This window comes from Euprymna scolopes, chromosome 5 (assembly GCF_053919585.1).
Source record: "Euprymna scolopes isolate OS-2025 chromosome 5, ASM5391958v1, whole genome shotgun sequence".
NCBI classification, from domain to species: Eukaryota; Metazoa; Mollusca; class Cephalopoda; order Sepiida; family Sepiolidae; genus Euprymna; species Euprymna scolopes.
Genome location: NC_136486.1, coordinates 71,144,655 through 71,172,221, shown reverse-complemented (window position 1 = coordinate 71,172,221; position 27,567 = coordinate 71,144,655). Strand labels below are relative to the sequence as shown.

Here is a 27,567-nt window from a genome sequence, read left to right as displayed (position 1 = left end):
AAATTGTATTTTTTAAATAAATATAAAAAAGTGTTTCTTATATGAATATCAAAGATACACAAAAAAGACAAATTTATAGGAGTATAGATATAGTAAATGCTAAAAATATTACGCAAAATTTTCTGTAGACACGTGAAATAATACACACACACACACACACACACACACACACACACACACACACACACACACATATATATATATATATATATATATATATATATAAAGCTGAACGTCTGTGTGTGTGTGTGTGTGTGTGTGATCACGAATAGGCTCCTATTTAAAAAAAAAACTGATTACATATAATGATAGAAGGTGTGGGCGACAGGAATTGGTATGTTTGAATGACAGAACGGTGGTTCATTAAAATTGTGGGGTCTGCGTTCGTGCCGGGCCCCCAAAGTATGGAAATAAAAAATGAAAAAAAAAAAAAAACGTTTACAAGTTTTTTTATATAGATGTACATAAGAATACTTTGATAAGTATGTTTCAACTTAAATAGGGATGGTATAATAAAATTGTAGGGTCTGCGTTCACGCCTGTACTCCATGGAAATATGGCACAAACTTTAACAAAGACTTTCATATCTATTTGCGTATACTTTGATAATTATGTTTCAGTTTGAAGAAATATGGTATAATAAAATTATGGGATATTCGTTCGCGCCATACCTCCATACAATGTAAATATGTCACAAAGGTTTTTAAAAAGGGTTGAGGGCCCACAATAACACCTTAACTTTAATCTTAATTCACGTTAGCTTTTATTTTTTTTTGAGTTGAATCATATTGTGTCGAATAAATTCACTTCATAAATTCACGTTCTTATTAAAGTGAAAGCCCCCCCCCCCCTCAAAAAAAAAGTCGACACCAATTTTGCATAACTCTGTTGTTTTCCTTCTCTACTTGCACGTGGCACTCTTTCGAAAATAGATAAATAGATAAATAATAAAAAATAAGAACGTTACTTGCTATATCAAAAGAAGGAAAAAATCCTGCTCACGTGATTACGTGTCGTTTTAAAAACATTTACATAACCTTTTTATTTTCATTTATATATCTGTTTAAGCTTTTTTGTCAGCGTACTCGAAGGAAGACAGTTGATTACAACCCTTTCTTCGTGTTCTTTACATTACAATAGTACAATCCTGAATCCTACGACGCAATACTACACCGTTCAATACTGTAAAACTGAAACGAAGCCGTTCTGCTTGAAAAGGGCGCCATTTTCTTCTTATTCATATTTATATCGATTCTTTACTTTAAAAAACTAAAGTAATTATGTGTTTACTTTTTTAATATTCCATTTTGCTGTTTCGGATTATTTTACTAAAGTAAGTAAAGCTTCATTATTTTTCAAAACTGTTTCTTTGTTTTTCGGTATTTCGTCGATATTATTTATAAGAGTGTTTAGCAGAAAAGCCAACAAACGACTACCCGAAAAAATAAATATACAAAAAATAAATGTTACCATAGTCAATAAAAGTTCAGTTCATGTCTTTTTGCTTTGAAATAGCTTTTAATGCTCTTTACTTGAAATAATTTCAGCGAACCGAAATTAAAACGAAATTTGAGGCGATAACTACTTAAATGGATTTTTTTATAAACTACACATGCCATAATCGAATATTCTTCAAGCACAAAATAACAGAAAACATTAAAATATGTTTATAAATATTCCTTACGTTGACGGAATTCTCTTAAATTGTTAACACAGAATGCTCAGGCGCCCCTCCTTCAAATTGAAAATGGGGCTCTCCATTTCAAAGACACTGCCATTTTGATTTTTTTAAACCGGTTCGTGAATTTAAAAAAGAAATTTTTTTTTACAAACTACTTAAAAAGGCAAACCAATGAACTTTTCTCCCATAAAAGTAACTTTTATTTATTTATTTATTTTTTACATAGGCATCACCACATTAACAAGACCAAGAGGCCACTCAAGGATAAGGGTAAAAGAGTTTACAGTAGAAATTGGACAATATAGTAATCATTAGTAATGAAAATTTGGTAAATTTGATAACTTATATGGAACGGCTCATCAAGAACTTATTTACGTTAGACTTGAACACAACCATATTATAGTCAGCCGGAAAGCAGGAAAACGGAAGACAATTCCACGGACGTGCAGTTCTAAGAAAGGAGCTTTGTTCATGGAATCTACGTTTAGGTTTAGGCACAGATAAAGAGTGGGGGGGAATTATTGATAGTGTTTTCAGGTAGACGAGTCTTTCTTGTGAAAGTTTGGCGAGGGGGGACCATAGATTGAAGCTCAGTCGGACACTTTCCATGAAAATAACGATACATCAGAGACAAACTCGCAACATCTCTTCTGTGAGATAGAGGTTGCAAGGAGGAGAAAAGGACATCTCCTACGAGGCTACGAAGTCTATTTTGAACTCTATCAAGGCAGGACAAGTCCTTTCTCGCAGCTCCTGCCCAGATGTGGCAACAGTATTCCATCATTGGACGTACCTGGCTCTTATATAGATAGAGAATAGCATCAGCAGTGAGATATTTACCGGATCGATAGAAAGATCCCGCCATTTTTTCCAGCGGCCTTGGCAACAGATTTGATGTACGTGTTCCATTTAAGATCAGGAGTAATGGTCAAGCCCAGAAGTTTGTCAAAACCTGAGGCCTCCTGAAGACGAGAGCCATTCATTTCAATTGATGCCAGATGTGGATCAGAATATTGATGATGTAAAGAGAGAAGCTTGGTTTTAGATGCATTAAAAGTAACCAGCCACTCCTTTCCCCATTGTACTACGTGCTCAAGATCAGAGGAGAGAGAATTGGAGAGAACTTGGTCGTTTACTGTCTTAGATGTGCTACCATAAATGGTAGTTGTCAGTATAAATGTCTACGAATGATGTAAGGATGTGATTTGGAAGATCATTAATGCAGATCAGGAAAAGAGTTGGGCCCAGGATGGACCCCTGAGGGACACCGGCATTAATACTGTGAGCTTCTGATTTTTGCCTCTCAACTGCTACTCTTATGAACCTATCAGAGAGAAATGATTTAATAATTGAGAAGACTTTTCCAGCTATACCATAGCTAGCGATCTTATGAAGTAAACCTTTATGCCATACCCTATCAAAGGCTTTAGATATGTCAAGAGCAATTGCCCTAGAAAGATTGCCACCGTCGAGAGATTTGCTAATCCTATCCTGTAAGCACATCTGCTGTAGATCTAGCAGAACGGAAACCATATTGAGTGTCACTAAGAAGGTTATTTTTATTGAGATGGTTGATTACTTCTCTATTTAACACAGATTCTAGCAACTTACTCATGACGCACAGGAGACTTATTGGCCTGTACTGAGAGGGGGATGAGCGATCACCTGAATTCTTAAATACAGGGCATACTGATGAAATTTTCCAGGGAGATGGGAAACTATTCTCCTTAAGACAACGTTTAAACAGTTTTGTAAGTATGGGCGCTAGTTCAGGTTGAAGTTTTTTGAGTACTATAATTGGAATACCGTCAGGGCCAGTTGCTTTACTGGAATCAAGGTTTTTGATTAGCTTGGCAACATCACGTACACATATACGTATATCACATAGCGTGTTTTCTGATACAGGAGGAAATATTGGGGGTTGGCGGCCTTGGTCGCAAAGGGTAGAATTAGCTGCAAAGTTCTTGACAAAGAGTTTGGATTTGTCTGATGCTGACGAGATTACTTCAGGTCCATTGATAATAGTTGGGATAGAGCACACGCTTCTGTTCAGGATTCTGTTTGCTATTTGCCAAAACTGGTGGGAACCAAGCCGCTGCTCAGCTACTTTGGGCTTAACATATTGAGCATACAACTCTCTTGCATTCTTTATTACTTTCTTACAATGGTTGCTGGCAGTCCTGAAAGCGGCTTTAGTTTCCATACATCTATTACATTTGAAGCAGTGGAAAAAGTGATTTCTGTGCGCAATGGCAGCAGCACATTCTGGAGAGAACCATGGCTGGCTGTTAGGTTTTTGCTGAAACTTTTTAGAGGGTATAAAACGGTCAATACCTACAATTAACCATTCCGTCAGGTCTAATACTATAGAGGACACATCCTTTTTAAACATGGAATGCAGAGGTAGATCAGATATAAATGTACGGAAGCTATCCCAGTCAATCTTAGTGTATTGATATACTGTACGATGGAGAGGTATGTCTGGGGACTTATTACATTTCATTTTTATCTTAATTGATACAACAGAGTGGTCGGAAGATCCAAGAGGCGACAGAAGTTAGGATCTGCCCTGGAGATGTCCCTACCACATGGAAAGCTATCTTTAATATAGGCACATATTCCATGCCCATGGCGATCTTGGGAGTCAGATTTAGAAGTTAAGTTAGAGTATCCTGTAATTGCGAACTCTTCTAGTGAAATAGCCTGTCCAATGCCAGTTTCACTTAAAAATAAAAGGTCTGGTTTAGTCTCCTGTAATTGGGTTTCAACCTCTGGAAGGTTAGAACGTAGACCCCTGATGTTGGAGAAGGAGACATGGTAGTAGGGGTCTACGGTGGAAGTTGGAGAACCGGGTTTAATCGTGTATTTTTTCTTGAAACTTGTCATGATGAAATTTTGAAATTTGTGGACTAGGTCGTCAGATTTACTTAGAGCAGGACAGAGAGGGAAAAATAAGAGAGAAAAAGAAACGAAGAATATTTTTTTTGTAGCTAATGATAAGGTAAAGCCGTAACAATTACCCATTAGTATGACATCGAGAGGCCCCACCAGAAGCTACTGCATGGTCCAGAATCCATTCACCAAATGGCAATACAGCATCCCCAGTACTTTGCACCTGCTGATAGGACAGCCTCCTTAGTGGTTAATCCAAGGTTCGGGTCACTGACTATCCGGCAGATAACGTCAGCCCAGACAAAACGTTTACCTCCAGCACCCTTACTAGTGACATCGCTACAAGGATAGACATAGAAACAGAAAATTTCCGCCATCTCTGCCAACTGTTCGCGCAAAATACTGCCAACCTAGAAAACAGCTGTTTCTTCTCCCTTTGTCAGAAAAATCACTCATTAAAAAATGAGGACTGAGGGACAAATAAGAAGAAGCGAAAGTAACAGGAGCTGCCGATAACGCATCCACAATGTGTTTTCTACTCTCCATTAAAAAAAAAAACAACATTAAGTATTGTACTTAATAAAAGTCCAACGGACGTGTTTAAGGGAATGTATGGTGATAGATTCCCCTCTCACGAACTAAAAATGAGTACAATTACGTAATCTATTTTTGCAATCAACTCGGTAGATAAATAAACATTTCTGGACGAGAAAAAAAGCTAGCATTTAATACAACAGAAATACATAAATTAAATACTGAAATAAAATGTAGTTATTAATATTTGAATCCAAAAATAAAAAGTGCGAATTAATATTGAAATCACTTATCTCAAAAACACTTCCGTCTTCAAAATGCAAACTAGTGAAGAATTCAACTTTTAATAGCGTTCAGAAGATTTTTTTTAAATTAACCGTTAAAAGAAAAGCGTGATTTTATTCTGAACTTGAGCTAGTCACGTTTTAAGAAACTTACGATATAAAAGAAAAGCGGATAGGGGGGGGGTGTTCTTCCGAAGTTAGTTGGTGACGTTATAAGTAATTGCGAGATAAGATGGAAGCCAGAATTTTATTGACTAAACATTTATTTCTTGTATATTTATATTATTACTAGCAGAAGTACCCGTCGTTGACTGGGTTCAAAAACAGCCTACAGAAAATGGATTGTGATTGATGAAAGTATGATCGGTTATGAAAAGGAGGGGATTGTAAGGAGATAGGTTTTGATACTCAAAAAATTTACCCTAAGCAAAATATGATGAAAGTAAAGATAATTTTCACGAAAATATATTTTTTATATCAACTTTGTTTCTATTCGTAGCCAAGAGTGACCAACAAAATGATGTTTCCTTACAAAGAGAAAATTTTATATATATAATAATATAAATATACAAGAAATAAATGTTACCATAGTCAATAAAAGTTACTTTCATTTGTTTGTATTTTTAAGTAGTTTGTAAAATGGGATATTAAAAAAGTAAACACATAATTACTTTAGTTTTTTAAAGCAAAGAATCGACATAAATATGAATAAGAAAAAAATGGCGCCCTTTTGAAGAAGAACAGCTTCGTTTCAGTTTTACAGTATTGAACGGTGTAGTATTGCGCCGTCGAATTCAGGGTTGTACTATTGTAATGTAAAGAACACGAAGAAAGGGTTGTAATCAACTGAATTCCTTCGAGTACACTGAAAAACAGCTTAAACAGATATATAAATAAAAATAAAAAGGTTATGTAAATGTTTTTAAAAAGGCACGTAATCAAGTGAGCAGGATTTTTTCCTTGTTTTGACACGATAACAAGTAACGTTCTTATTTTTATTATTTATCTATTTATCTATTTTCGAAAGAGTGCCACGTGCAAGTGGAGAAGGAAAAAACAGAGTTATGCCAAATTTGTGTCGAGAATTGTCTAAAGTTTCGACTTTTTTTGCTTTCACTTTAATAAGAACGTGAATTTATGAGGTGAATTTATTCGATACAATATGATTCAACTCAAAAAATAAATAAAAACTAACGTGACTTAAGATTAAATAGTCAATCATTTAGGAGCCTATTCGTGACCACACACACACACACACACATACGTACAGCTTTATATTATATTATATATATATATATATATATATATAACATTTTCTCTTTGTAAGGAAACATCATTTTGTTGGTCACTCTATGCTACGAATGGAAACAAAATTGATATAAAAAATATATTTCCGCGAAAATTATCTTTACTTTCATCATATTTTGCTTAGTGTAAAATTTTTGAGTATCAAATTCTATATCTTTACAACCCCCTCCTTTGCATAACCTATCATACTTTCATCAATCACAGTCCATTTTCTGTAGGCTGTTTTTGAACCCAGTCAACGACAGGTATTTCTGCTAGTATATATATATATATATATTACGCAGTATGTTATTTTATATTATGATATAACTTATCAGTGTGGCTATGTATACAAATATAATTTGTACTTATTAGTTAATTGGACAATTAGTGATCTCTGATTATTATGAATATTATTCTAAAATTGAACACAAGGAAGCAATTACAACAACATTGTATTTCAACTTTTGTATTATGATTTGAAACTGATCTGTTTTTGGAAATAGAAGTTCTACTTGTTTAGATTGAAGCTAAAAGTTGTGTAGTTTTAAATTGCACTGACTTGTTAGTGGTTATTTGGGTTTCCAACATTTGTGCATTTACAGCAAGCATCAGATGTAAAGATTCCAACATGATGTGTTTTTCTTATGTTTTGATGAACATAAATACCGGAAACGAGCACACGTTTTACATCACATGCACAGGGACAGTATGCATTTTTCCTTTTAAAACAAAAGATATTAATAAGCGTAGGTTAGGGTTATGTACAGCAAATCATTACAGCGAGTGGGACAGGCAAAAAGAAACAAAAAGTGGCAGTAAAGCTATTTTGGACAGTTAGCGAAAAATAAAAATAGGCTCTTAAAAGAATTTAGTCATGATTTTCATATAAAAATTTCACACATATACAGGGTGGAACAATAGAATTGTTGCTCTAGACAAGACGACATGATTCCATTCCCGTTTGATGAAAACCGGATTTCTCTTTTTTTGTTGCATACTATCTACTAGTTGACCAGTTGTGTACAAATCACAAGAGCGATAGGAGCCTTCTATTATGTCTGAAAGTAACACAAAGTTCGACGAGCGAGATCGGAGTTACACCGTTCTGCAGAATCTCCAGCAGATGTGCTTACAGTTATATCTCATAGAATGAGCGAATCTCTTGACCGAGGCTACATTTCTAAGGCAATTTCTCTTGACATATCAAAGGCCTTTGATAGAGTATTGTATAAAGATTTACTTCACAAGATCTCCAGCTACGGTATAGCTGGAAATGTCTTCTCAATTATTAAATCATTTGTCTCTGATAGGTTCATAAGAGTAGTGGTTGATGGGCAGAAATCAGAAGATCACAGTATTAATGCTGGAGTTCCTCAGGGGTCCATCCTGGGCTGAACTCTTCTCCTGATCTACATTAATGATCTTCCAAATCACATACATCATTCGTAGACATTTATGCTGATGAGACTACTATCTATGGTAGCAAATCTAAGACCATAAACGACCAAGTTCTCTCCGATTCTCTCTCCTCTGATCTTGAACAAGTGGTACAATGGGGAAAGAGGTGGCTTGTTACTTTTAATGTATCTAAAACCAAGCTTTTATCTTTGCCTCACCAACTCTCTGATCCCCATGTGGCATCAATTGAAACGAATGGCTCTCGTCCTGGAGAGGCCTCATGTTTTGACAAGCTTCAGGGCTTGACTTTTACTCCTGATCTGAAATGGAACAGTAGATATCTCACTGCTGATGCAATTTTCTATCTATATAAGAGCCAGGTACTTCAAAGGATGGAGTACTGTTGCCAAATCTGGGCGGGAGCTGCTAGGAAGGACTTATCCTGCCTTGATAGAGTTCAAAATAGACTGTGGAGTCTCGTAGGGGATGTCCTTTTCTCTTCCCTACAACCTCTTTCTCACAGAAGAGATGTTGCGAGTTTGTCTCTGCTTTATCGTTATTTTCATGGCAATTGCTCGACTGAGCTCCAATCTATGCCCCCCTCGCCAAACTTTCACGAAAAACACCCGCAAAAATCACTATCAATAATTTTCTCCACTCTTTATCTATGCCTAAACCTAAATGTAAAGCTTCTTTCTTAGAACTGCACGCCTATGGAATTGTCTTCCGTTTTCTTGCTTTCCAGCTGACTACAATATGGTTGTCTTCAAGTCTAACGTAAACAAGTTTTTGATGAGCCGTTACATATAGGTTAACAAAATTACCGAATTCCCTTAACAAACGATTACTTTATTGTCCAATTGTCTACTGTACACTCTTTAACCCTTAATCTCGAGTGCCCTCTTGGCCTTGATAAGTGGTGATGCCTTTGTAAAAAACAAAAACAAACATCAAATTGCAAATTCGGACGGTTCAACGCTTAAGGACACATCTTAACAAAGCTTGCGGTCACGTTTATAGACCTTGGTGTGGTTTCAAGTGGCGGCCACATCATGCCATCTTCGAAATCGGCTTGAAAGTAAACACCAAGGTATACCTGCATATGCTGAAGAGTGTGGCGATCCCTTGGTGCAATCAGGTGGATGCTGGCAGGCCATGGGTTTGGCAGCAGAAACTCAGGCTTCGCTTCAGAAGGAGTGCTACAACTTAGTACCCTTCTCTTACTAGCCGCCGCCTCCTCCTCCTCCTCCTCCTCCTCTGATTTGAACCCCTGGACTACTCTGTTTGGTCATACGTCGAGAAGATCACCAACATGACCTACCATAACACGAAAGTTAGCCTGATCACCGCCATCCGTCGAGTATTCAGCGAGCCCGAGGTTATTACATTGAATAGATGTCAGCTCTACAACATAATCAAGTTACCTGAATTGAAATTTTCAATTAAAGATTTAAAATAAATCTGTAGTGTTGTTTTGGGCGACAGATTTATCGTTCCATCCTATACGAAAACAGTAGAAAAAGCGTTCCACTCTACAGAGTGGAACGCTTTTTCTACTTTTAGACCTAAAACTCAATCGTACCAAGGTGCAGAAATTTAAATGTATATGAACAAACCTCTTGTTGTCTTACTCTTTATCCAGATTATGCTAATAAATCTCATCTAAATTGAAGTAGATCCTTATAATCCAGTGTAAATATATATATATATATATATATATATATATATATATATATATATATATATATATATATATATATATATATATTACCACTGGATTATGGTTATGCACGTATAAGTTTTAATTTGGTTTATGGATTACATTTCAAGCATTGGCTAAGAAAATATTCAAAAAGGAAGTAAAAAGGGAATCTATGTGTTTTTTTTTATTAAGGATTAAAATGTCCCGAAACGATTTAATTTATGACACGCGGATTTATGGACTTCCGAAAAAAATATTAATGAAACAAAAATTAAATACTTACTTTGTACATGTGTCAGACTTAAAGAATTGTTTCTTTTTCCTGAACTGCGCCATATTTCGTACAACTCCGGTGACATCCGTCATAGTGATTGGAGTGAGCCACGTTGTGTTGCTGAAGAATAAAATGATTAGAATCAAAATGGATGCAGTAAATCTATTGTAATAGATGTTCTGCACAATACTTATGTACATGTATGTATATTTTACACACACACACACACACACACACACACACACACACACACACACACACACACACATATATATATATATATGTGCTTTATGGGTGGAATGATATAAAGAAAAAAACATGTGAAAACACTAAAGGAACGGACACTGTTTTAGCCGTACAGAAAAGTTATTTACAAAGTTTCAATATAAATAGTAGTTGACCTACATGTATATTCTCAGTCCTGTGATTTTCATATTTCTAAAAGAAGAGTTCCCCAGAAAAGCTAACTCATATAAGCGACTTTCTAATTCAATATAATGTCAAATAACATTTTATCCTTACCGCAAAAATGCCCCTTTCATCACGCTGTTCAGCGTTTCGAATAAATGATTACAAATCTGTCGAACACTGTCTCTTTACCTTTACTTTGAACGACTGTAGCTGAAGCTCATTTAGAGTTTGATGATGGACCCATTTCAAAGTTTATCAATTGATAAAAAACAATAGAAAATAAACAAATAAATAAATAAAATAAATAAACATGCATATACATAAACTATCATATATATATATATATATATATATATATATATATATATATATATATATATATAAACCTAACCTAGATTTAAAACAGATCAAGCCACTAGATTTCCAGGCTAAATAGAGCACACAGAAATAATCAGGTCAACCAGAGGTCAAATGGCCCTTTGTCCTATAAGTACATGTTCATGTGCTGATAGGAAGGGCGCGGTGAATACTAGAAAGCTGATTAGCTAACTACAATCTCAATAGAAGGTGCGTATATAAAAACGACAGACAACTACAAAATTCGCGCATAAGCCTGAAGAATCCTAGATGGATGAAACGCGGAATATTCAGTGTAGCTTAATCGCCATATATATTTTATAAATTACTAACGATCCCGACCTACGCATTGAGCACTTTTGAAGTAAACACTTCAAGTTTACGCATAGATTTATACTTTTGTATGTTAATTTTATGTGAGTAAATGAAGTAGTTATATATATATATATATACTGACTGAGAATATATATATATATATATATATATATATACTTGCAAAACCCAAAACACCAACGAAAATGATCATATTTGTGTTTTTTCGAATGTTAAAACTGTTTCGACATCAACTAGACAATTTTAAACTATAACACATTTTCGAGCTTGGCATCTCATAAGACTTATTAAAAGAAATACAAGGTTAATACGTATATGACCATGTTTTCCTCCTGTGAAGAATCTGTTCAATTTGTTACACTCTTTGATCTATGAAGCATATTTTTAAAAAGCGATCTTTCTCCCCCCTAGCCTATTTTTCCTTTGAGCGCTTTTTATACGCATTCACGACAAACGCAATAGATAAAACCGGAAAGATTTCTTTTTTAATTTGCTCTCTCGATCGGGAGATTATAAATGGATAAGGACAAAAGAAATGAGTAGTGCTATCCTAGGTCCCCGGGCAAAAATGTTATGTACATCTGATGCAGACCTCAATTTCTAGCTCTTGCAATTAGGTTTGAAAATGAAACGCTGGTTCTCAGAATAGAATATGTTGCGCCCGACAAAATATTAGTGCCTTGCTCCATATCCGGAAGGAGAATCACAAACAGCTTTCCACGTTCAATATCGGCCTTGATAGTGGAATATAGTAACAATGCCTGGAAATATTACCCAACAAACTTTCCAGGGAGGCATACCGGCAATTACATTCACATGGCGTTCGCCCGGTAGGTTGACCGATGAATCTCTTCATATTGTATATTTGAAAGAAACAAACCTTGTCTCGTGAAGCCATTGACATAGGCTTTCAAGTAGGAAATAAAGACGTTATTAAACACATGAAGAATATTGATTTGTTCTTCCTTTTCTTATCGATTTCTTCCGTTCTCTCTTTCTTTTTCCTCTTTTCCATCTTTAAAATCATTAAGTTAGCCCAAGACAGCAGACAACGGAGGGAAAGAACTTAAAAAAATCAAGACAGTTTCATCCTTTTTTGACTGAGGAACAAATAAAAATTGTATGTTATTAAATTCCCCGTTTATTCGAGGAGTGGTATCAGGACTTTTAACTTTTATGTATGATTAATGAAAAATAGAATATTGATTTGAATTAACGTCGATAAGTCGATATGTGTTTACTAACGACGACTAATATTTGCATTAAACAGTTCTTTTCGTGTATATTGTAGTAAAACAGGACTTTTAATGTCAAAAGGAAACTTTACGCCTTAACTTTAAAACTAAGATCATTAAACTAGAATTATATTAATGTAATATAGCGATATCAACATTGTATGAATGTGCTATCTTGATAAAATTATTGTACGTTAATATCACTGTGATATTAGTCTTATATTGATACCTTTATATTGTTAGAAAACATGTGGCTAAATGATGGGAACTTAAAAGCGGCTAGGGCTCGAATTATCACTACAGACAAAAAAAAAAAAAAAAAAAATGAACCGTTGCAAACGCCAGTCAACAAAGCAACAAACAGGAAGAAAAAATAATAAATAACCTTAGTTCTCTTACCTGCTCTTCAAAGTTGCGACGTTGCTGTTTTAGCGTCGCGGCTCGTTGTGCCTGGTAACATTTATATCAATATTAAACGAGACCTTTCATAGGCCCAAGGAACAAGTAAAGTGTTCTCCCATACAAATAAATTTGTGGAAATAACCTCTCGGTGGAAAAAAAAAATAAAATAAAAAAAGAATAAAACGAATCCCGACCGAGATTCACTCTTTGTTAATTAGAGAAAAAATAGTGTCTTTGGCCTTCCCAAAATTTGAATTTCGACGTTAGTAACATCAAAAGAAAATGTTAACATATTAGGTTGGCCAAAGGGTAGCAGGTAATAGATAGGGAATCGAAAAAATAAGAGACACATTGTTACTTCTGGCCTTCCCAAAATTAAATTCCGACGTTAGTCACATCAAAAGAAAATGTTAACATATTAGGTTGGCCAGAGGAAAACAGGAAATACAGGGTCGTAACATAATTTGTAAATTGTGTCCATGAGTCAGGATTACCGACCTGTTCCACCGTCTACCGGTTCCAACTGATCTATATATATATACAATCTCTACTCCTCCTGTCATTTACATGTGCTAATTACCCCTTCTACAAAGAATATAGATAATCCTACCCCCCCAGAATTGAGGTAAGGAAAATTCTTTCAATATAGACGCTAGAGTGATACTGACGTTATACTGAAATATTACTTTGATGCCGTAAATCGTGAGAAATATTCTTAATTGCTGGTTATATCACTCATACAGTCTCCCTTAATATATATTTCATATACCAGAGAAATGCAATATAAAGAACACTCAATCACACACGTATGTCAACAGATTGGATGCTCGTTTACAAAAAATAGAATCATCATTAAAGAATACTTACGTGATACAGCATGCAGAAGAGAGTTTCATCGTACTCATCGCATTGGCATACGCCTTTTGTTCGTCGAGCGTTCGAAAATACTCAGGAAAAGCAACTTCTGTAATGTACTGTTGCGTATTCAGCTTTGGCTCTGGCCTAGAGAAACATAGAAAAAACAAAAACGAGTTTTACTTGGAAGGATATTAAGTTGCGCTGATAGAAATTTAGCAACATTAAAATGGTCGCGGAAAATAAAAGCATTATTAACCTTGTATAAGTTTCCACTAGAAGGGTTCTGACTTTTTCTGTAACTGTTCCATAATGTTCTATAATTTGAATTCGACAATCCTTAACCATTCTTTTGGAGGGGGGATAAGCTTGTCTACCACAAGGGTAACGTTCAATTTGCTTGAATTGTGGTTGTTGGAAGTCGATGTTGATAACTAGGGTTGCTATATGAAGAAAGGAAAACAAATAAAATACGAGCACCGTTAATGGCGTTTCGTCAATTCTTTCAATACACACAGAGAGTAAACAATTTCGTACATCACAAACGTCTGCAAATGCAACATCTTTCAAAAGACTTGTGTCTTTCTCACAGTCTCTACCAGTCAGGTGCTTTTGTATGACCCTTGAATCTACATGTTATCAAAATTCGTATTATTTGTATTCTTTAAATTATTGTTCTTACCTTGGGTGTTATTTTCACAATGTTTGGGTCGATGTAACCTCACACCTTCTTCGGGTACATCTTGTAAAACCTGGGAATCTTTCTGTCGTACTCGAGAATGTGTACCGAATATCGAATGGCATCTATTATTAAATCCTCAGACGTCAACCATTTCTGGATAAAAGATGAACCTTTAATTCCCAAAAAGACAGTCAATTCAAACTGAGGATTACTTAGAAAGCCATTGCTAAATTTCCACCCGCGATGAGAACATTAATTCGAATAATCTAAATTATGCATTTCAAAAATACCGTGACATTTCATTAGGACTACTATGGAAATTCGTATAACGCCATATATGCTGGAAAAGTCTTACCTTTAGTTATCCAATTAATTAAGAGATAACTCCTGGAAATCATTTGATTTATTTACTTTCCGCGACAACTGGATATAGTACATAGTACAAGTTCAGAAAATGGGAACAACAGCTCAATTGAACGGAGTACTCTGATGTGATATAAGAATCACTGAAAGCGACACAAATGATATTCACAAATAACGGCGTCTATAGCAATAGAATAAACACTATTATGAAGGAGAAGGTGATGCATGGGAGAGTATAAATTCTAAGACCGAATGATGCCTTATTCCGACCAAAAAGACATTTTTTTCACAAGTAATGCAGTCTCTTCCTACAATAATGATATATCCTAGGCTGCCATAAAAAAACACACACACACACACACACAGATTTGTGAATTTTCTCGTCATTATTTCATTATTCTTTTACCATAATCATATTTGAGCTGAGATTCTTTCGTATGAAATTCTAACCTGTGTTGCCCGCATATTATTCAAGAAAGAGCGCACCAAACGTGACATTCCCACACGAGACATTTTTTTTGCTACAAAACAAAACGGATTCATCAAATCAGATTGAAGCTTTTGAAAAACAATACTTACCGTAAAAGAATGATTAATTCCGTTATGAATATCGCAGCAAAAGCTGCAAAAAACTGCAAAAAGACAAAAAGAAAGCAAAACAATATAAATACAAATCTATGATGTTACACGCTTATACATAATAAACAAATTATTTTTAATTGAATGCAAAAAAAGTTCATGCTCCGACAATGAATCGAAAATATATTTCTTCTGTGTTATTTATTATTAGCACGTGTATCAGTTTTAGATTGGAAGTTATGCTTATGAACAAATACAATGCAACATGATGCATGATCATCACGCACGTTATTATTCACAACAAATCATAAAAACAACAACTCGTTAAATATATAAATTATTAATGTAAAATAATTCAAAGGAAACTTAAATGTCTAAAAACTATTCATGGAATTCTGCATAGTGAAAAATCAGTAAAAATGCATGTAGTATGAAATAGATACGAACGATTTCGACTTGGATTAATTCTCACATTTTATGAAACAAAAATAAGATCAAACAAGCATTTAGAAAATCGTGGCGAAGTATTAATCCAATTTCGTTTATAATAACATGAGACGAACTTCAGCGATTAAGATCAAAGAAATGAGCATTACGTGCAACTCTGTCAGAACAAGAAGCCGCACACAATTGTATAACGAGCACAGTGAATTTCGTCTACCTAAAAATAGTAAAATAAGTTTTCGCTCCGAAAATGAATAAACATATTTCTTCTGTTTTTTTTATTATCAACACGTACATCAGTTTTGTGTGAGATTACGCTTACCAACTAATACGATCGACAATATTGTATGCATTAAAGACGAACATCACTCACGCTGATATTCGCATTTCGTAAGGAAAAACTCAAATGTGACTGTACAACTCTGTCAGAACAAGAATCCACCAACAATTGTTCATATATCATAGTTAAAATCATAAAAAATAAAAACAATGGAAAATTTTATATATCTATGAAAGTGAAAATATGTTGTGTGTGTGTGTTTATGTGTGTGTGTGTGTGTGTGTGTGTGTGTGTGAGGACACTTCTCAACGAATTTTGACCTAGGGATTTGAAATTCGGAATATAAGTTATTCAGACCTGTGGAAGACCTTTTTATCGGGTTTCATCTGGAAAAAGGGCTGCTAAGGGGTCACAATATAAGGATTGGTATTGCATAATTGACTTCTAACCAGTTGTTCTAGATTTTTGCCATTGTATTTAAAGTTCTTGAATAAATACAATAAGCCGATTTTTGCCATTGTATTTAAAGCTCTTGAATAAATACAATAAGCCGATTTTTGCCATTGTATTTAAAGCTCTTGAATAAATACAATAAGCCGATCTTCCGAAAAAAGTTTTAAATATTAAAATGCATTCGCAACTCTCCTTTACCGATCTTCATCAATGATCTTTCAAATCATATTTGAGATCATTTATTTGCATCTATGCAGAAGACACAAATGTTTATGACACCACTTCGAAGAGTCTTACCTTGCTGATTCTCTCTCTTCTTACATGTAGAGCAATCAGAAAAAAGGTATTTTGCTAGTTTTAATACCTCTAAAACTAAGTTCATCACTTTTCACCAACAGTGCTCAGATACTTATTTTGAACTAGTTGAAATGTTACTTATTCTTATGATGACTATTCTGTTTCAATAAAAATGATTTTTACTTAAGACCTTAAAGGGAAGAGTTATATCAAATCAGTTACTTAAGTCGCTGGAGAATTGTCAGATCATTCTCTTACCCGAAAAAATATATCATTCCTAACGTAACCTTCTACTTAAATAAAAGTCAAATACTTCCCAAGATACCACATTAAGAAAAGTACTACTCATTACTTTCTTGCCTCGACAGATTATAAAATTGACTTCGAAATCTGGCAGAAGATTATCCCTTTTCTTCTACGAAAAAAAACAAACAAACAACGTTATTAGACTTTTTTTTTTACTTATCATCACGGTAGGTGCCCAACCGAGTTCCATTATCTGACATTACTATAAACCACATGAAAAACCCGTCAACTTAAATGAATGTAAAGAATTTCCCGTTTTCTCTTGATGTGCCTAAAACTAAACTGAAATCCCATGAATAAATTTATTTTTCAAAAACTTCCCGTCTGTGAAACACAATACCATGGGATTGCTTCCAGGCTGATTACAACATGATAGTTATCAAGTCCAATGTTTACTAATTCTTGTCGACACACTCTCTTAAATAAACCAACCTGCCTACCCATTGTTCTCCAGTCTTCTCACGCTATATTTCCTTGTTCAATTGGCGAACTCATCAATCCCCGAACGATTTTTGAGATTTAATAAAAGATGGCATTTTAGTATATATATATATATATATATATATATATATATATATATATATATATATATATATATATATATATATATATAAAGAGGTAATGAAGCTGTATTTTCCTTCCGTTTACAAATGATTCGCCATTTCGTGCTTTATATCAATTGGATGCTTCGCTTGTTCATTTGTGTGTTAACTCAGAAATAACAAGTGTTTGTTCGTGACATGCAGCTTTTGGCCGTTTGTGACTTTTGGATTATAATAGACATCAAAATATGAGTAGAATTCCGTTCAAACTTCCACACCACATGTACATTCATCAAATGGAACAAAACTATTTAACCTATCAATTGAGATTCGCTTTTGGTTCGTTTTAATACTAGGAGGATGAGTAAGCATATTTTAACAAAATCTGCATTTTCCATAGATATCTTTATTAGTCTATAGAAACCATACTTTCTTATCGGACACGTTTACAAGAAAACAAATTTTTACGCGTAAAGAAATGTACGTACTCTTAAAAAGAGTTTCTTTTGGACGTAAGAAAAATATAAATGTTCTTACGTTCTAATAAATAAATAAATCGGCATTTTTCACACACACACACACACACACACACACACACACACACACACACACACACACACATATATATATATCCCATATATATGTATATCCCTTAAAGCTAATGGCGTATGAATTGCCTGGCTTGAACTTATCATGTTATTTGATGGCTGTAAATCGTTGTTTTTGTTTCACCAAATGATTAGCACCAGACACAAACAAGGTATCAAATAGACAACATATCAACGAGATTGGTATGTAAAAGATGATTAATTCACATTTGAAATTGCAATAAAATTTGTTTGAAAAAAATGTTTCCCTCGATACTATGTTGGAATTAGAAATTTTTAATAAGTCCCCTTTGTTTTATCAGAGACTCAGTTTTTTAAGTATCGAGTTTAACTCAGATGTGATTTAAGTGCTGCCTACATTCTTTGTCCTTGGAAAAATGTTTGGATAAAATGTGAATATGTCTAGTTTATATGAAAAGTGGTCTCAACTGGCGAGAGTGTCGCTGGAGAATATAAATCAGTTATGCTTTAGCTAATCAGTAACTCGATCAAATCAGGAGCTGTGAATCCTCTGATTTTTCTAGTTCCTAATGTTTTCCACTTTTTCCTTATTGTAAACAATCCCCCGTCGTAACATTCCTTCATTTGATTCCCATTGGTTTACTCCTTTTAGGTAGTTACGTGTGTGTCATCGTAATCTCCTGTTTTGACTTTTTTCTGTTGTTCTTGGCCTTCGGGCTCATACTTATCCGGCCCTTGTCCTTCGGGGCCTGGGCAACAAGTGTCAAGCAAAGACCATATGTGGGGGCAACCCCACATATAAGACCTTGGTCAATGTAGGGGAAACCCTTCATACCAATTGTCACTATCCAGCTCCCCTACTCCCCAGGGAGTTGGTCCCCATTTCCCTCTACTCCTCACATTAAAAATCGTCCTTGTGCCTAATTTGCTCGGTGGAGGAGCAAATAAATACCCTGTTGTTCTTGGTCTTCGGGCCGGGATCAAAGTGTAGTATCTGTTCTGCAGATGCTGCAAGCTATGACTAGCTATGACTAGCTATGACTAGCAAAGGCCAGATGTGGGGGCAACCCCACATGCCTGACCTTTAACCAGCTCCCATTTCCCACCTCTCGGGAGCTGGTCCCCTTTTTCCCTTCCCCCTCCCTTCACTCCTCACATTAAAAATCGGCCTTGTGCCTAATTTGCTCGGTGGGGGAGCAAATAAATACCATCTGTTCTGCAGATGCTGCACTTAAAATAATTTGTACCAGTCAATGGAGGGGAAACCCTCTATACTGGGACAATTCCCCCGTTTTGCCTACTTTTAGGGGAGCTGGTTTTTACCCCACATTAAAAACGGCCTTGTGCCTAATTAGCTTTGGTGGAGAAGCAAATAAATACATTAAATCAGATTCACATGGAATCCATTTCCCTTATTCTAATAACGGCCGTTTATTATTATTATTAAAACTTTATTTTTCCGATCAAGTTCGGCATTAAAGTAATTTGAATTTACATTATAACAATAATTGTATTTTTACATTAACTGCATACTTATAGCAATGACATTATAAACTGCCTTGTTACAGTAACTGCAATGTTGCAATAATTATATCGTAAACTACATTGTTACAGTAACTATAACTTGAGTTAATATCTTACAATATTTATACTTTTGCAGTAAAAACATTCCAAACTCACTATGGTAATTACATTAACACAGTAGCTACATGTTAAGATTGATGTATTCACAACATTTTAAGCTTCATTGCCAAATTACGTACTTTGTTAGAGAGGCTGCATTTGCATTTTAATTGCATAGTTACAGTAACTACAATATAGTAGAAATGATGATGATGATGATGATGATTATGATGATGATGATGTCTTGTGAAGAAAATGGCGTTCTGCATTTAGTCCAGTGCGCTATAAGGTCTTTTGTGGCTTTAGATGAAAAATTAAAAATATTTCCAGTTTCCACATAAAAGATAACGTTATGGTTGTATCAAAATACAAGCGAAAGTGATTCTTCCTACAAAGACTCGGGGGAATGAAACACGAATTCCGTAACGGTTAAAATTTGCAAGTATTTCCAATTTTAACGAAAATAAAACAGATCCACATTCTAGTTATGGTTGTATCAAAATGAAAGCGAAATCCTCAAGTTATTCCTCTTAAAAAGACAGAACCTATAATAATAATAATAATAATGATAATGATGATGATGATGATGATGATGATGATGATGATGATTGGTTCACAGGAAGCTTTCACACAGGTAATCAAAGATCTCTAATTGAAAACAGCCCGTTTTGTATCATGCACACACAGTCTTCTATACAAACAGTCCTCTTCCGCCTTCTTTCCTTTTCATGTAGAGTCGATTAATATCGGCCTTTGGGTGTAGTGCGTTGTGCATAGTCATGAGTTTTTGGGTCTTCTGATCGAGTTGTCTCAGTTCTTCTTTAGTTCACCCTATAAACGGTCCTGAGTATCTTACTAGTGATACTGCCCATGTATTTATACTTTTTATTAGGTTTCGGCTACACAATTTCGTTTCTAGAAGTTTTCTTGTTCTCCTGAGGTATTCCTTTCCAATTCGCTCTTTCATTTCTGTAGCTTTCATAGTGTCTTCTTCCGGAATTCCCAAGTATTTTAAGCGTCTTGTTCCACTAGAGCCCTCATCTCCGTTTGGTTGGGTTTTCTGTTGTCTACAGTTTTCTTATAACTAGTAGTGCACATTTTTCCACACCAATCTCCATTTAGATGTCCTGGCTGAAGATCCTGATAGGGTTTATTAGTGTCTTTAGTTCCATTGCGGTCCTTGAAAAAAGTTTCAGGTCTTCCATGTACATTACGTGGTTCATTTTTTTCTCTGTATTAGAGAATGTATCCAGCTTTGCACTTTCTCAGTATATTGTTCCTGGGCATCATTCACAATCACCACTGCTGTTCTGAACAGCAGTGGTGATTGTGAATCTCCTTAGAAAATACCTCTTTGTATGTTAATTTCTGTTATTATTATTATTATTATTATTATTATTATTATTATTATTATTATTATTATTATTATTTTCATTACAGTAACTATTCGGTTTCTGTAAGGACATTTTAAACTACTTCATGCCTAGTTTCAGTCATCTTATTATAAAATACCTTGTTGCTTCATTTTCAGTTAGAGTTGTAAAGTGACAACACTGATACAACACTTGTCATATGTCCTTTATTTTCTGTAAATATCGTTTATTTATTTGGATATAAGTAAAATTAATTTAATTCTACACTCCTTCTCATTTCGCCACGTTGCTGAAATTGATTTGGCTTTATATTTCAAACAAAATATGAAACCTAGTGACTTTGCAAATCATAAACAATTTTCACTTCATAACAGCAGTTACATTCATGTGTGTATTCATTAAATCTAAACAAAAGAACAAAATAAAAGCGGTTGGAATTGCGGTATTATTATTATTATTATTATTATTATTATTATTATTATTATTATTATTATTATTATTATTATTATTATAATAATAATAATAATAAAAAAAAAAAAAAAAAAAAAAAACAATGAGTGTGTTTAAAGAAAAACTAGGTGCTGATTAATAATTTCCCACTCGATGAACAGAAATACTGTTCATGTATCTGTTGATAATAACAAATGAATATGAATATTTATTATCTAAAGACGACAACTTTTGTATAAGAAATTCATAATAATCAACGGCAAGTAACTTTAATGTGATTACATTGTCATAATAAATACATTTTTGCAGACTTATTTGTTCAATCCTTCGCCTGTAACGATTTTTACTGAACAATTTTATATGGTTGTCTTCTATTGAAAATTGAAATTTAGTTGAAATAGTATTTTAAGTTGTACTTACAATTCCATATTTTAGTACGGGGAAACACTTTTTAATACCATCTCCCATTTTCTGAAAAAAAAGACAAGATTCAAATGTTTATCCGCATGAAATAACTGATTCAGTTATTTGCAAAAACTTCAATTACGTGTTTTCATATTCATTGAAATGTGTTTAGACAACATTATCACGTATAACATTGCTTTGAGATTTTGTTGGTGCTTATATTTATGTGGGTAATGTTAAAGTTACAATTAATTTCGTACACTGGGCTGGGAATAAACATACAAAAACAGAAAAAAAAACTCGTATAGGATTCGTAAAAGAGGAACAACTTAACAGCGTTCAACTAACAAGCTGAGCATTCTTATGATACTGAAATCGATCATCCAAGCTTTGAAATAATTCGTCATTTACGTTTTTAATAAAAGCGCAACCGCCATTTCTTCACCATCTCCAACCAGCAGATGAACACGCTGGATTATTTATGTCGTTAACATTAAAATCTATTTCCAATAATATATCATGTATTACATTATTACACATATTTTTTGCTCATGTGGCTTTTTCTGATCATTTCCAATCCCGGAACGATTGCTTTAAATAATCGTTTATTTAATTATTTACACATGTAAAAGAAAAAAAAAATACTAAGCAAAAACAACAGCAAAATTAAATGAATATCTGCCATCAATTGTATCGCACCCCACCCTGACCTCACACCAAGCGGCATACCTAAGATGTACTAAAAATGACCTAGATAAGAAGTGGGTAATTATCTATCTGATAATACACGACGCATGCGTGATAAACTTTTAATTAGAAGACTAAATTCATTTTCGTCAGAGTCACAATGTTCTGTTAGGGATACAATGCCTTTTCCAAAATTATAGGACTTTTTAAAAGAAAAATAAGGCTTGATAAGCGACAAACACGGAGCACGTGTGATAAATAGAAAAATGAATATATATATATATATATATATATATATTTGATTATTTAACTATATATTCACTTATTTATTTGTTTCACTCATATATATATTTGTTTGTTTAACTATATATATATTTATTTATTTGTTTAACTCTCACACACACACGCACGCACCCCCACACACATATGAGGTAAACATTAGACCCCAAACGGCTACAAGCAATAAATGTAGCTTAATGTTTTTTTCTTTGTATTTTCTTTGTATTGTCACGATCTTCGTTAAGATAGGCCTGCTCCTTAAGTTTCGTTTATCTTCTAACGTTGGTACTTAATAACGCCAAAGTAAATATAAAAGACGCTTTGAAGGCAACTACACTACATGTAGACATATAACGATGGTTAAATTATCTTATCTTTTATTTAATAATTGTTTTGTAAGAAAAAAGGATACTGATGATATTGTTTATGTCTTTTTTAAAGCGGACGTTTTACAATTAATTAGGCGTAAAACTATACACAGCCTCATTAGATTAAAATTCAAGATGGATAACAAACCCGTCTTGATAGGAAAATATATGATACAAAACAAAATACTTGTCCTCTCTAAAGTTGTAAATGTTTAAAACAATAACCAATCTATTCAATATAAAACTTTTGTTCGTCCTGATACAAAATTCGAATATATTTTTGACATATATGAAATTAAAATTTTATACTCACACGGCGTTACTAATTTGTTACAATCAAAGATTGTCGTCTGAAACTTTTGTTAAAACGTGTTTCTTCAAAGCTTATTCGTTTGCCAAAAAGTTATTTGTGTGTAATACAATTTTATAGCAGTTCAAATATGTTTGGTGCTGGAAAAAGTATTAAAATATTAACTAAATTAATGTAGATTTTAAAAAGAATTGTATTTCAAGGCAAAAAACTGAAACCAAACAAAATAATAACTTTGTATATTTGTTTCCAAATATTTTTCATTTTTATAACATAAAATCATTTATGTTTCATTTTATCATTTGCTGATAATTTGTTAGTTTATTTAATTGCTTTTCTAAATTCATAATTATATATCCTATGTAATTTAAATTTAAATTGTAGTTTTATATTTAAAAAAAATAGTTTAAAGTTATGGTATAATTCTGAAGCTCTACATGATCGTTTCTATCCTCAGTCATTTAGAATATTTTAATTGTTATCCCGATTAATTCGTAGCCCCCCCCGTTTGGAGCTGGATCTCGCCTACATTTAAAAAAAACAAACTATTTGTCCAACCCTTCCTCGAAATAATGCACTAGGCATACACGTTGTTACACATATAACACTATTTTCTTACAAAACTAATAACTTGGTAATCGGCATCGCGTGACTTCATGTGTTTGTATTTGCATAAGTATTTGAAGAAAATAGTTTTCGAATTGTTCACAATGAAAATTATAAACACATTTTAGTTTCTAAAATACATGAAACAACGCGATGTTTATTATCTATTAACGCAGAAACAACACATGTAAAAATATTTCTTGTTTTTTAATTTACAAACTTACTGAATAAAATTCACTTTTACTATTAATCGTGTTTCTATTTTTTCTCTTTTTCGATGGATCAATAAACGATCGAATAAGCAACCATCACTTATCGACAGTCTGATTGCCCAACAGATTTTGTTTGTTTGTAGCACTTGCATGACGTCACTTTTCAATGAGCAGACTTTCTTAACGACGATTGTACGGTTTCGATGGCACAATGATAACGTAAGAACAATGAAAAATAATGTGCCCTCATTATATTTTATGCTGTTTAGACTCCATATCTATCATTCATTATAATAGGTTCAATAGATTAGGATTCAACCAAGCTCACTAATATTATTGGTGCTCATGTCACACCGTTCCTTTTAAAATATAAGGCTTAATATAACTCAAAATGTTATGTAGATAAATTCTTTTCTCTATAAAATTTAACAAATTACATGTGCGGAAGCATTTCCGTAAACAGAAACCTAAAAATAATAATGTATCCATGCCAAAAATCTAAACTTAATATTAATTCGCTTATAAAGAAATATTCTATTTCAAAACGATATAAAAACATTATATACACCACAATGTTCACATATGAAAAAAATAAAATAACCAAAAAATAACAAAAACACATGATGTCTCCATTTTACCGTGTTGTTTAGAATAGATATGTACACTCACACACATATGTATATTTACCTAACTACCCCCCTCTCTCTATATATATATATATATATATATATGCATATATATATATATATATATATATATATATATATATATATATATATATATATATATATGCGTGCATATGCAAATAGATGAATTTACAAAAGGAAGTTATTTATCAGAAATCAAATGTCGTATGATACACATATAAAGGGCAGATATTACACTTTGAAAAATTATTTATTTCGGAAAATCCTACAATCCTCAAAAACAAATTAGTCAAAAGTGTAGAAGAGGATTCTATGGTTATCCTTGTCACTTTACTTGATATTTGCCTGTGCTATTCCTAGCTAGACTCCTCAATCACAATAATACCACATTTACATCAACAGTCGCTCCACATAAATTTCCCAAATCGATGTTTTTGGTATATAAATAATCTTTTATTAAACACTTATTTCATTTTAGCGTGAAGTGGTGAAACACACAAAATAAAACAAGTATTAGTAAGACCTTCTCGACCATTTCTAAATGATAGAAGACCCAATGTTTTCTAACTCATTTGGAACCGAAAACAAGCATGCCAATCTCAAATTGGAGTGAAGTTTAGATGGGAGAGTCAAAAGAAACAATCGAGTGGGGGGGGGGAGTTCAGGAGTAAGTGATATCATCCCAAGATGAATGCAATTTAGAGAAGTGCGGCATTTAAGAGTTTTCTCATAACATACTACACTTTGATCTTATTTCGTGTATATCAACGTCCCATTCAGTTATTCAGTTCATGTATACTCCTTAAGCTCTCTTCCAAACATTCCCAAAGAGTACACGTCTATAATTCCTAAGGAAACCCACTATTGCTACTGTATACATTTATTATGAGAACCTGAAAAAACTTGATAAAATACACGAACAGCAAGTAGTTCAGCTAGTCACGCAAGCCAAACATTGTGACAAAAATAAAAATTATTATTGGAGGGCGAGAAAGATGAATTCAGGGAAGCGTATCAGTTTGCTTATCACGATATTCATTTTAATACAAACATTACAAATATGTCATTAGTAGGATTAGGGTTGGACGGAAAGAAGTGACACAAGGGTTGAAAAGTGAAAGTGAAGAGCCAGCGCCTTAGAGGAAAAGCAATCTGGCCTGAAAAATCCTGTCAGTTCTGTCGACATTCTCGAGTAGGGGAACCGCAGGTGATTAACAATAAACTGGCGAAGGGAGAAGACAAAGCCTGCGAGTATGGACCTTATAGAACGGCACAGAACCAGCGACATACGGTAGTCAACAGGGAAACATCATTTCAGAAATATGCTAGACTTTTTATAATTATTAATGTAATAAAAAACATAGCTTAATACATTTAACAATCATACGGCATAGTTTATAAAAAGTAAAACAAAAATTAAAAGACCTCTTGGCAACGCCGAATATATATATATATATATATATATATATATATATATATATATATATATGGATCATAAATTCAGATTTGATACACAATTTATGATCCCTATATTAATATTAGAACTAGAGTAGATTGGAAGAAAACTAATGCAATAACTGCAAGAGATTAGTTGACTTGCAAACAAAGAACTTGGCGTTCAAAATTGATTTTTCCGTTTAGTTATAAAGGCTGAAAAACTTTTAAGACTATATATATATATATATATATATATATATATATATATTTATACACTCACACACACGCGCTCAGTAATGAATAAAGCCGTACTTTGCTATAAACTTCTTATTTGTATTTTTAAAACAAATATTTTATAGCGAACACACACACATGTATAGAGCTAGATAAATAGATAGAGAAGGAGTTTTGTATGTGCGCGCGTGTGTGTGCGTGTGTGTGCGTGTGTAAATATATTACTTACACGCTTTTTTTCCTTTCGTCAGTTTTTCAAATGAAATCCGTGTGACAAAATATTGGGGTTGACTGCTTTACTTATTCGAGTTTTTACGATGAACAATATTTCCCTTTCCCTTCTCAACAGTCAACTTGCTTATGTGATGTGAAAGTTGTTCGACTTTCTAAATGTCGCCCTTTCTTTCTCGGTTAAACGCATAATTTCATTGGACAAAAACCAACCAGGATGGGAAAATAAGTAGGTGTAGGACAATCTTGAAGTTCTATGTAATACTAGACGTATCCGTGACCCGTTGGGTTCCTAACCACATCTACCATTTTTCTAGTTTGCTTCAATTTGAAAATACCATTAATTGTGAAATATCTTTGATGACATTTCTATTGCTAACTAAAAATTACTCTATTTACTTATATATTTATTATTATTATTATTATTATTATTATTATTATTATTATTATTATTATTTAGAAGAAGAAGAAGAAGAAGAAGAAGAAGAAGAATTCTTATACAGAAATACAGACTTATCATTTTGCCATGTTATTTGCATTTC

The 27,567-nt window shown here is 33.5% G+C and overlaps 1 protein-coding gene across 2 annotated transcripts in view; it reads right to left on the bottom strand.

Annotated features, from left to right (window-relative positions):
• Positions 1-27,287, bottom strand: part of LOC145276835 (uncharacterized) — a 33,099-nt gene extending 5,812 nt beyond the window's left edge. The window contains exons 1-6 of one of the 2 annotated variants that reach the window (XM_080128198.1): positions 27,024-27,206; positions 22,030-22,080; positions 15,273-15,325; positions 13,661-13,795; positions 10,065-10,175; positions 7,241-7,400 (exon numbers count right to left, since the gene is read on the bottom strand). In XM_080128198.1, the coding sequence (XP_079984324.1) occupies positions 7,244-7,400; positions 10,065-10,175; positions 13,661-13,795; positions 15,273-15,325; positions 22,030-22,077 (504 nt within the window). In that variant the 5' untranslated portion in view covers positions 22,078-22,080; positions 27,024-27,206 and the 3' untranslated portion in view covers positions 7,241-7,243. Of the gene's footprint in view, positions 1-7,240; positions 7,401-10,064; positions 10,176-13,660; positions 13,796-15,272; positions 15,326-22,029; positions 22,081-27,023 lie in introns of both variants that reach the window. The other variant, XM_080128199.1, reaches the window with a different exon arrangement.
• Positions 27,288-27,567: the final 280 nt, after the last annotated feature.